Here is a 12,874-nt window from a genome sequence, read left to right on the forward strand (position 1 = left end):
AGGAAATGATCCTTGTTTATTCATTTCTCCACAAATGGACTGCATTTTCTTCTACAGTGTTACTCAATTGATGCATACTGTCAGCTATCCTTTTCTAAAGAATTTTGGTTAGAATGTAAGTTATAGCAGAGACATCAACAATGTCTCCGGCTATAACTGTCATGGGCAGTTTTTAAGGAGATTAAATTATGCAGATCCTTCTGATAAGGATACTTGTACGTATTTAATGAGCAGCATGTAATTGTGAAACAAACTGGTCAGCATTTTATTTGTCCTTCGAATGGGCGATAACATTTTGCATGACTATCTATAATTACAAATTTATCTTTCAGGGTTTTTACTTACTTAGTTCTGGTTGATATATTATTACACAGACAGACAGACGAGGTGACATTTAAAAGTTTACACCTTCATTTACATATAAATCTTTGGAAATATATTAAGTCTCTTTGTATGGTTAACTAAAGTAACTGCATGCTAAATACATGTATTTAAGGTCGCATTAACATCAATTTAAAAAAAAATTCTAACTTGTACATAAATGGTTCAAAAGTTATTTAGGAAAATTAAGTTTATGATCAAGATCAACAGTTCCAAAGAATGATGAACATTCACTCAGCGTAAACCTCATTTGGTATTTGTCTGTGTGGACATATAGCAGAATATATCATGCTTACATGTATCCTCCCCTCTACCCATTCAATTTCAATTCAATTCAATCCCCAAACATGTTGGCATACAACCATGTTACATATAAAAGACAAATAATAAAATACATACATACCAAGTGTATACTCTTTTACATTTTGGAAGATTAAACATAATCATTATGCAAGCATTATAGTATTTTAGGGCCAAAAAAAATTAAGCTACTTTATAAAAGATCAAATTTAAAAAAACAAAATTACAGAAGCAGAAATTGTGACTAACTTAAATTGATAAAAAGTAGAGCATAGCCATATTTCAGGCATTTTGCATATCATATCACTTCTTCACAAAGACTTGATCTAGAATAAAATTTTAAAAAGATCTGTCAGGTAATACTATACACAAGCCTTGGACAGTTTGATAATTGTCGGCTGGAGCTCAAGTTGTGGGAAGTAACACAGCTCGAGTCACAAAATGATGGATAACATGTGCGACCATACGTCAAAACATCAAAGTCTGATAATACTGCTATTAGGTAACTTCACCTCTGGTTGACCTTCCGTTATATGATTTTGTCTGTTTATGATAGCCATTAAAATAAGTACATTTCTATGTCTCCTTGGACTTAGGTGAATCAAAACTATGCAAGGAAAGATCTAAATTTGACTTTTAAGAGTCATGTGATAATCCCACAGCTGATAGTCACTGAGGATAAATTGGAATAAGAGGCACATGGGCCACAATACTCAATCGTTCTTCAAAAACTTTCAATGTAATATATGGAGATAACCAACAGTATTCAAGCTCAAAAGGCCATTAAACCAGATTATTGAATGATATAAATTTGGAGCTGAGCAAACAATCAGAGATGGGATCAGGTGCCATGGAAGAGTGAGCATCCCCTGCCGACTGGTCATACCTGCCATGTGCTCCTTGTCATGATCGGGAAATAACCGAATCTGTCTACAATTCAGTGTGTCAATAATTGTCTAACTTAAACACTTTTTAAAGATGCATGAATAATGTAACATTTTAGACAGTTTACAATGCCTCCAAAAGAATATGACAGGGGCATTCACAGTGCTTGTCATGTCTTTATCTTCTTCTTTAAGTTCATCATATTACATTTTGCTCAGTTTCAAAGAAACCATTCAAGAAATTTTTATTAAACTTAAGATGCTGTTATGAATTGATATGAACTCTTCCAATGGACCATCATTCTTTGGCCTTGACCTTTCCTTAAACCTTGAACAAAATTTTCAAACATTTGAAATGTTCAGCCACATTTCACACTATTATAATAATATAATTTTATCAAACTTTATATGCTGAAGCTTACTGGAAAGAGCTATTAAACTTCAGAAAACATTTTTAGTCTTGCCTTTCCTTTAACATTGACCCCCTTTTTTTCTTAAATATTGAGGTCAGTTTCAAAGAACTTTTAATATATGTTTATTTAAGCATATGTATTAAATTCTTACATAATTTGGTGACTATTTCTCACCTATGTCCAACTTTTTTTTTTTACCTTGATCTTCTCAAATACACCTCTGCCATTGCTATCAATTTTGAATAAAACTAAGTTTTAAGAAAACTTTTCCAGATATTTTTCTCATCATCAAACACAAATGCAATTTTCATGTTGTATTTCACCTAATACACCTTCTGTCTAAGGAAGACCAAGAGAGAGAGAGAGAGATTTCACCTAATGAACCCTTACAAGGTATTCAAGTCCTAATATGGACCAATTTGTACATGTATTGCTTTTAATCAGATTTAAACAAGTATTTAAATCAATAGAAATGAAACAGTCTGAAAGGTACTAAGGCATAATTACCACTACCTGTAAACTTAGTATGCTTACAGCAAATTTTGAAAAAGTTAAAACCATGCAGTTATAAACTTCAATGTACAGTCTGTATGTTCTGAAACCTTTTGAACAACGTACAGCATTTGGTTTGAAATTCATCTACCTCATGCCCCTTTTAAGATCATTCTCGTGTCAATGACTACTCTACTAATCCCTTAGATCATTCTCCTTTTAATACCTAAGTGAGAATTAGATTTTCATTGCTTCTTTTTCAGTATTTAGACTATCTAAATGTTGGGATGTACTTCCGACCTATAGAAAGAAAAGAAGTGGAAAGTTTTTTTAAAACTCTTGAATCTATGTGTATAATTTTCAATCCCTCAATGTGTAGTCAAATCTGAATTTTAACATTGGTAATATTTTTGAAATCAAAATTGCAAAACACCTGAACACAAAAATTAAGCTTATAAAGATAATTTTTATATTACTGGAGAATATTGCTATCAACTAAGAACTATGATTAAGAACTGAACATAGCCCAATCATCACATTAACCTCATAAACAAAATTGTATCAGTCAGAATCCATTGATGTTACAAATTTCATCTCTTTTGAAACTATAGATTAAAATTAGCTGTTGTTTATACTCCTCTGAGAACAGTATCATTCATAATTAATATGAAACCACTGAACCAGTTCTATATACAGGCAATTTCTTTAATGAAGTAACTTAGCTACGACTATTCATCCATCATCCTCTCTTAAACCCAACACAACTATCACTACAAGGCCCAGGAATTCTCAAAACAACCTTTCAGTAAGGTTAGGATGATAGGTTTGTTTTGACAGCTTCAAATTTATAGATTTGTGTTGTGGCACCTGGATATTATCATTGCCTATAAGAAAACATCTGACCATCACTCTCAGGCCTGCGGTGTTTATTTATGCCCAGTCCGCATACAGAAAATAGGTATAAGATGTCGCTTTTCAACACACAATTTGTATTGTCAAATAAGAAGTAGATTCATATCATACAAACATTTTGTTAATGTATATATATTAAATTAATGTCAGTCAAGAAATGGGCAGGCCTGGGTGTCTTATGTTCTATCTATACAAGTTATAATGTATATTTATAGCCAGAGTAGGTTAACACCTATTTTAAGAGGTATTTTAGAAAAACATTATGGCCATTAAAAAGAAAAGGTCGTAAATAGAATAATCTTAGAAAAACATCATGACCAAGAAAAATAAAAGGTTGTAAAAAGGATAATATCACATTTCACTGCAGTTTAACTACTGTTTTCCTAACTATATTACATAAATATTTAATATAGTGAACATTGCTTATGGCTTAATATTTAAACTACCAACATTAAAAATGTTTGTTATGTTGTTTAATTATTTTTTGATAATTTTTGTTTCTTTTTTCTTTATTGTTTTCTTATGTTTCTTTCCTTTTTTTTTTTTTTGCATAAAATAATAATGTAACTTAATATGCTATTTCATAACAAAGTCAACAGAGTCAGCTTTCTATCATAGACTGCCCTTACACAATATGTTCAAATTATATCACACTGTAACCCATCGGAGAGAGGGAAGCTTAATTATTCCGCACCTCCCCCTCAGCAGTGGCATACAGAAGTAAAGCGAGGGCTGCCAGTAGTCAGACAGGATCGCATGTTAAGGCAGCAGACTGTCAAAATAGCCAACATGCAGGGCAACATGGGTTCACCTCAGGTGAAGGTTTTACTGGCCTCTCAAGATTACGAGGCTCCCAAAGGGATCAAAATTCCTCAGGAGGCCTAGTCACATCAAGGGGGATTTAATTACACGTCTTCATAATTTTTATTTTTAATTTCTAAATTAGATTTTTTTAAGCATATGAATGTTGTTGCCCCTGAATACGGAACAAATTATTTAAAATGATGGAACAAATTATTTAATTGTTCTACTTAAACTTAAAGATTCAAATCTTCAAATAAGCTTTTAATAATTAAATAAGCATTAAAAGATTTTAATTAAATACAAATTGAAATAGAAACATTCATAGCGAGAGATTAAATGGTTTTTGGTCATTGAATCAAATATAAATTTCATAGAAAGCATACAGCAATTTAAAACTGTATGCATACACTGTATATAATTGTTTTTTAAATCGACTATATAAATGCATTCTTATTCATTTATGACTGTGAAATATGTGGTACTTTACTTTTGAGTAGACAATAAAGCACCTATCCAATTCTCCATCCAAACTGACAATTTTTTTTTCTTTCTGCTCTAACTTGAAGATCCATGAAACCAATCCATAGGCAGATGGAAGTCCTGCAGTGCTCTAGGAAAAGACAAAGATACAATTATTGCATGCATATTATATTAAAAAACATTAAAAAAAAAAAAATCTTGTTTTGCATAACTGTATGTGTGTGGTTTATAGTTTTAAATAATTAACATTTTATTTTGAATTATATGCATTATTTTGTAAGGCTATAAACATAATTTTCTGGCTATTCCCATTTATTTGGTAAATGTGGATATACAGTTTGTACACCCACATATATGATATGCCTTGTCCTTTCATTTTTAATGTCTTTGAAAATAAAACTAAGCACTGATAGCTGCACAGAAACAAGTTCCTAGTACATGAATTCCTTCATATGTTTGAAGACTAATTTCTTTTCAACCAATGCATCAAAATTGTAACATAAATATCTATATTACAGATAAAAATGTCCACTGCAGTTAAAAGAAAACCATCATTGTTATTCAGTTTTAAAAGTGATTTTAATTGTTTACACAATTAAATGTATATATATTATAAATAAATACCCCAATATTATAATAACTAAATAAAGAGGAAGAGAAAAGTATATGATACTTTCTTAGAATTTTGATTTGAAAAATTTATTATAGCTTTACATATGCATTTATTTTTCTCTCTGTAACTTCAGAAAAACTTCACACATTTCCAAATATTTATATCTTCATTACTCAAAAACTTTTAATCAACACATTTTCCCTTTCCCTTTCCTAAAATGCCTTTAATCACATCACTGACGTATACAACAACAAAAAATTCTATACACCGTGTTGACACACTGCAACCCCAAATGCAACTAGCACTTTAAATCATATTAAAATAGCACAGGTTGAACTTTTAGAGCTGGCGATATACCTTGACGAGTTTTTATACCTGCGGCAGGTCTCTCTGGGATCAATACTCGACACTAACATGCTGCCAATGACCGCTGGTTGACCCTGAGCGGCATACCTACACTGTGAACCCCCAGGTTAACTGGACGAGTTTTTTTTTTTACCTGATGACTACCTGGAAGCCCATTGAGGCTTACACTTCAGTAGACAGGAAGATAAGGGATTAAATGCTCAATATACACGCTTCTGTTTGACTTTTGGCTCTAAATTTTTTGTTTGAAGTAATTTAGTGGGAAAGTAGGTCAACATTCTACAAACAAAGCAGAATTTCCTTCTTTTTTTTTTTTTTTGGAAATCGAACAAAAGTCCCACAAACCTATAAACTAGCCTGGTAAACATGCAATGCTTTTCATTAAGTTTTTCTTGCATACATTTTTAAAACAAATTGAAAATAATATCTAGACTAATAAATCATTACTCCAGAAGTGCATTTATTATTGATTTTCAAATTTTATGAGTTTATAAAACACTTTCCTTCTGGTCCTTCGCAGGAGACCGTATAAACCTATAGGTCTCATGTTGCAGTAGGTGCTGGCACGAAAAAGATCCTTCAACGTGCTCACTACTCAATGGCCTTGAGTGCTTGGTATGGACAAAATTTGCAACTCTCCAAGGGCAAGAGGAGGCATCTCAATATGACTGAAAAATTCTTTAGAGGGACATTAAACATACAAACCTTTCCTAAAAAGGCTAAATTTGACCCCATTTTGCTCTCTGTTCTCAGATCATATTCACTGAACTTTATCAAATTTTTCAGAATTGTTCCATTATCATTTACATGTAACTTTTATCCAAGTATTAAACTTCACTTTTATATCAAATGAATGTCACGTCTTGAGCCCAGTAAATGATTAGCCAAAAAAATCATTTTAATGATTTATATGAGTAACAAGAGCTGTTAAAACTTGAAGCTTTATATATAAAACACACTTTCCCAAGGTCATGAAACCTCTCAGCAAGAGGGACAACTCTTACAGGTATAAAAGTTTTTCCATTTTTTTTTTTTTTTTTTGGCCAAGGACACTTAAAAGGATTTAAAACATAAAATGGTCTAAAAATTTGTACTCTTTTGAAAGTGTGAGTTAAATTGTGGGTCCATCTATTGCAGTTTATTTGAGCCATTTAACCAAAACTTAGTTCATGCATACCTTTTGCATCTAAATTGATGTGCAGTCCTTGAATCCTTCATACTTGGGAAGCTGTGATTAAGGAGAGGTTTTTGAAACAAGTCATTTTAGAGAACCTGGCAACCATAATTTCTTTTCCTGTTGCTTTACTTGGATTTTGCTTCTTGGGATGAATACTATCTGTCATGTTTTGGATACTGCATCATGTTACCTGCACTTTCAAATCGAAAAGAGCAAAATGAAGAGATTCAGATTGAGGTATATTCTAACACTAAAAATATACAAGTTTACAGAAGAGGAACCAAAATGAATGCTCTGCTTTCAAAGTTTGCTTGGGATTCTGATTTGGTAAAAGCTAAGGCCGAGATGGAGTAAACCCAGAGAATTACAACAGGCATGCAGACAAATTTCAGCAGCAAGCCAAGATGGAGAAAAAGCATGTTTCATTTTCAGAAGTAGATCCAGAAAGTTAAGAATGGGCATGTCTTACATAATAGAGAGCCTTGCTAAATGTAGCTTTACTCAATCTTGCTTAAACAAAGGAAAGTTAATGCTGCAACTACTGTAGAATCACCTATTTTCGTGGGGTCAAATTTTTGTGGTTTGAGGAAAAACTCTTGGTTTGTGGGGATTGGATTTCATGGATGAAGAATTGTTGAGTTGTTATGAATTTAACATTTTACATTTTGTGGCGGACATTAATTTGTGGGTCTCTTGATACTTTGAAAACAACGAAAATTAAACCCCAACAAAAATTTCTAATTTCACATTATTTTCACCCCTCCATAATACACCCCACAACTCATCCAGAAACAATGGATGAAAACATGTCACCAAATTTTCACTATTTCTGTATTATCTCCCCTTGAATGAGAATGTGTCCCTCAATTCATTTGAACAAACTTGAAGCGTGCCCCTTTACCCTAGGATGCTTTGTGGGAAGTTAAGTCTGGTTCTGATTAAGTTGAAAATATAAAAAGTCTACAGACAGATGGACAAATGGGCTATAGGCAAAATAAGATAAAAAAAGCTGACTTAACTAATCATGACAAATTACCAGGTGCACACCTTCATATGGTCAAAAATACTTCTAAGAGTAAAGATTTTCAGACAGATCTCTCCATTATTCGACGAGAACGGATCCAGACAAAATCTCTTCTACAGACAGACATGGCGATTGAAGGTGTAACAATACAGTGATACATTGATCGTATTGATCGCAAGGGCTCACAATATGCATATCCAATTACTAGTTAGATACAGTACAAGTTGATTTTCATGGTCTTATTTGAAAATTATACATGAAAACTGAGATATTCTAACATTACAAAATAGACTGTAATTAAAACATGGTAGCAACTAAAAAATACAATGCTAAGACAATGCTATAACTTTGGTTTGGGTTCTCAAGATATTCTTTTTATATTTTCTTTAACTTTGAAGGTTAAATTAGCAAGCAGGAATATGTAAAGATATCAATTTAACTTGTATCATAATACATGTTGTAGTGCATGACCATATAGTGATATGTATCGTATCGTTAGGTAGCTTGCAATATGCAAGCCTAATGGCAATACAAATAAATCCCCCTAAATGTTGTTTGTGGGGGTATAATTGTATCCCTTTGCTTGACGTGTTAATTAAGTGTTAATAAAATTAACGCATATACTTTTGGAATACTGAAAACATTGACACAGGATTCGATCAGTCAAGACCCCGTAATTCCTGTTTAGACAGGTGTGGTAGGTAGATTAAAATTCAGCTGTTATTTATTATTTAAATCTGATATCCTGTTTATTTCTTTCATTCAATGGATATTAGTGCATATAGGATATATCATTCTTTTATCCACTGTAGTTGGGTGAATTAAAATAAAATGATCACCAAAGTTGAATTTGAATGGATATTAGCACATAGGATATCAATTCTTTTATCTACTGTAGTTGGGTAAATCAAAATAAAATGATCACCAAGGTCGAATTTTTTCCTAAAATTCCTGAAGTGGCAATAGAAAAGACCATTGGATAAAACAGTTTCAGAATTTTTATAAATAACACTTACTTCATAAAAAAATTCGTAACATCCTCAAAGCCTTTCTAAAATACATATCAAAAGAAATAATTTTTGTATGCTTCAAAATGAAAACAGGGATATAAATGATTACAGTGGACCTTCAGATATCCGGACGCCAGATATCCGGATGCTTCAGTATCTGGACGCTTTTTCATTGGAACAGAATTTCAAAATGTTATTATGTCTTGTTTAACTGGTGATTCAGGTATCCGGACGCTTCACATATCCGGACAAATTGACTGGCAACCAAAGCGTCTGGATAAATGAGGCTCCACTGTAGATCTAAACTTTGATTGATTGTTTGTATGTTATTTAACGTCCCTCTCTAGAATTTTTCACTCAATGTGTATCCTTTTGATATTTTACATCCTTCACGGGAAGCCTTTTTCATATTTTCAAGACTTCAAAACATGATTATTTGCAATGTAAATATGCATTATGTTTAGATATATACATGCAAAGTGATGAAAACTATTGAGACAGTCTGAATTGACTGTAGAATGTCTGTAATTAGTTGATTATAGCCATAATGTTTTGAAAAATCCACAGACAGACCCCAAAATTGACTCATCTTTTTGGTTAACATGTTCTTTGTGTCTTTATTTTCCAGCATAAAAATTGGAATATCATCTGCAGACATAATAAGGGATTGAGGTCAACCCAAAAAAATTCTACCTATTTCTCTTTATATTTACCCATATTTCATCAGCAATAATTCTAATATATCCGTTGCACTCCTGACCAAGAGCATGGGACTTCATCTTTAAAGTAGTCTGAAGTGTAAAGCCAAGATTTCATCGGCACTGTTGTTTCATTGAAGTTAAAATGAAATTACTTGATTTTTATAACAATTTTTCAGTGTGTATCATATTGAAAGCAAGGAGGCCCACGGGCCTTATAGGTCACCTGATACTCCTACAAGTAAGAGCCTCGGTTAACGTCCCTACGCTCCTTATAAACCTCGGACTCTTACATCCGAAGGCCATTTTCTTACGAGCTCGTTCCGCCTAAGATTTTGGGCGGAACGTATTATGCGTGAAATAAACTGTTAACAAGTAAGTTTCAGGTACCTACGTGTTTGCATGGGGTATGAAAGTCACAAGAAATAATAAAATCAATTTTAATCAGTGTGCATTATTGTTAATTAATGAAAATTGTCATTATTCCAATTTGTCACCAGAAGTACTTTCGATTTGACTTCACATTAATTTTGCGGATTGCTTGTCAGAAAACGAAATTTTCGTTGCATTACACTGGTTTCGTTTCGTCAGATTTTCTGAATTCCATTTCCAAATTTTAAACAGACGATTTGTTTCAATTTCTGCTTCGATTTAAAAAATAATGGATGTATTGCTAATACGAGAGGTTAAAAGTGTTTTATGCGTAAGTTTTATCGTAAATATTGAGTATATTATTATTTTGTACCGTTCGTTAATATACAAAGCCTTATTTCTTAATAAAATAATTTATTTCCACTTGGGGTTTCAGCGGCGAGAATTTTTACAATGGATGCTAGAGCAGGGGTTTAAAAATACGGTGGTCCGAGGTCCGGGACCTAAAGATTATTGGGGCGGACTAGCCAATTGTTACCCTTTGATAGTCCGTCGGACTAGTAGTCTTGAGAAGAAGAAAAATTATTTTAATTCCGTAATTTTTCGGGCCGAAATTCGGCCCCAGTTCCAATGGGAAATATGCCTGTATTTTCCCATATTGTAGTGGAAGTCATCCCAAAGAAAAACTTACGAAATGTGTGATCAAATTCAGTTTGTTTATTGCATTTTTTCAAGTAGAGTTCAAGCAGGTTTTGTGGTTGTTCAGCCATATTGGATTTTTCTTCATTAGTTAATTCATACCACTATTGTTCTTTATGCAAGTAATTAGATAATTCATACCAAGAATAGTCTTGATATGTGATAACAATTGTTCGTTATAAAGTAATACAAACAAAGCATTTTGCCAATGCTGTTTTAATGACTGGGTTTTCTGGGATATTCCCCAATTAATTTAGCCAAATTGAAGCTGAAATTCCAAATTCTTATGGCCCAAGCCCCCAGTCCCAAAGTACTAACAAAAAAACCCACTGTAATCAAATTGATTAAAACTAAGCATGCTTTTTTTTTTTACACTTTGGACTAGTAATTTTATGATACGGACTAGTGAAATTTACTAGCTCAATAGTCCTTGGACTAGTGAATTTTTAGGGAAAATTTAAACCCCTGTAGAGGTTACGCGGCGCCAAGTCAAAAGTATCTCGCCGTGAACCTCTAGCATGCTGGAGTAGTCACCTGAGTACCATGTCTGGTTTGTGTCTTATACCAGAGGCCATGAAATTCACAATTTTGAAAGAGGTAGTACCATATGGCTCATTAAAACTATATATGGAGAATTCTCAAAAATGATTTCTTCATACCTATAGGCAGAGTAGGGGAAAAATTAAAGAAAAAATGCATTTCCACTAATCAGTAATAATCAGCAATGATCAGTAGTGCCCCCATCCCACAGTAATCCCTGACCCCAGGGCCACACGTTTCACAATTTTGGAAAAGGCACCTTAAAATCAAAGCATAATTTATTTTCAGTATATAACCATTAAAGCCCCCTCTCTATGGTACCCTTGAGCCTAGGGCCATAAAATTCCCAATTCTGGAAGAAGGTTCCTTCTTCATCATAACTACACTCACGTGCCAAAAGTATGTCAATTTTTTCAAGATGGCCGCCGTAAATAAATTAAATCAATAATTTTTTTTCAATAAAAATTTATTTTCACTCACAAATTTTGACTTATTCATGTCACCAATAAGCTGCCGTATAATATGTAATGCCTTTGTAAACCGGAAGTAGTCATAACTTCTGCTATTTTTCCATTGTCAATGTAAACAACAAGCATGGGACGAAGGGGACGAGAACTTACTATTGATGAAAAGAAGACCGTAATATCTCTAATAGAAAGTGGATTAAAAGCGGTTAAAGTGGCTGAATTACTACATTTGAATTCCTCGACAATTTGTCGATTCTTAAAGCGATTTCGTGAGCGGGGTGACGTTGAAAATAAACCTCGAAGTGGACGACCCCCATCCATGACTGTTCGCGACCACACGGCTCTCTCTAGAATCGTAAAAAAAGACAGAAGAAAAACTTTAACGGAAATAACCAATGAATACAACAGGTCAGTGCCAAATTCTGTATCTAAGAGAAATATTCAGCGCGAGCTTCATCGTCAGCAGTACTGGAGAAGGACTGTGGCAAAAAAATTGGGGGTCCGTGAAGTGAACAAGAAGAAACGACTTCAGTATTGTAGGGGAAAATTAACTTGGAAAGTTGACCAACAATGGAAGAATGTTATTTTTAGTGATGAGATGACCATAGTTGTAAAACCAGAAGGTAAAGTTAAAAGTTTGGAGGAAAACGTCGGAGAAATGGAGAGGATATTGCCTGGGGTATCTTGGACAAGGGCCCTCACGCTGTTTGAAGTTAATGGTGTGGGGGACAATAACTTACCATGGAGCTGGAATACTGGCATTTGTTGATGGTAATATGAACTCGCAGAAGTACATTAGTGTGTTAGATGAACATTTATGGCCCGTGATAGTAAAATATTTTGCAAATTCACCCTGGCATTTCATGGATGACAATTGCCCTGTTCATCGCTCACGAGAGACAGAAGACTGGAAACATAGGAATGGCATTCTACAATTTTTTTGGCCCCCGCAATCCCCTGATTTAAACCCAATTGAAAATGTCTGGCTTGTTTTGAAAAATCATGTTAAACGTCAGATTTTCCACATCCGTACCATCGACGACTTAAAACACGAACTACAGTATGCTTGGAACAATCTGTCAAAAACTTACCTCAGATCTCTCTACTCCAGTCTACCGAAAAGATGTCGGAAAGTGATCGCATCCAAAGGATTCATCACAAAATATTAAGTCAAAATACGAAGAAATAAGGTAAGTGCATCATTTTTTATTCAAGTAGTAAACAAAAACTATGGCGGCCATC

The 12,874-nt window shown here is 33.4% G+C and overlaps 1 protein-coding gene across 1 annotated transcript; it reads left to right on the top strand.

Annotated features, from left to right (window-relative positions):
- Window positions 1-11,759: 11,759 nt before the first annotated feature.
- On the top strand, window positions 11,760-12,401 carry LOC134236654 (uncharacterized). Its single transcript, XM_062718827.1, has one exon. It carries the CDS (start codon window positions 11,760-11,762, stop codon window positions 12,399-12,401), a length of 642 nt encoding a protein of 213 aa, XP_062574811.1.
- Window positions 12,402-12,874: the final 473 nt, after the last annotated feature.

This window comes from Saccostrea cucullata, unplaced genomic scaffold (genome assembly GCF_032062105.1).
Source record: "Saccostrea cucullata isolate Sc308-1 unplaced genomic scaffold, CSIRO_AGI_Scuc_v1 ctg443, whole genome shotgun sequence".
Classification (NCBI taxonomy): Eukaryota; Metazoa; Mollusca; class Bivalvia; order Ostreida; family Ostreidae; genus Saccostrea; species Saccostrea cuccullata.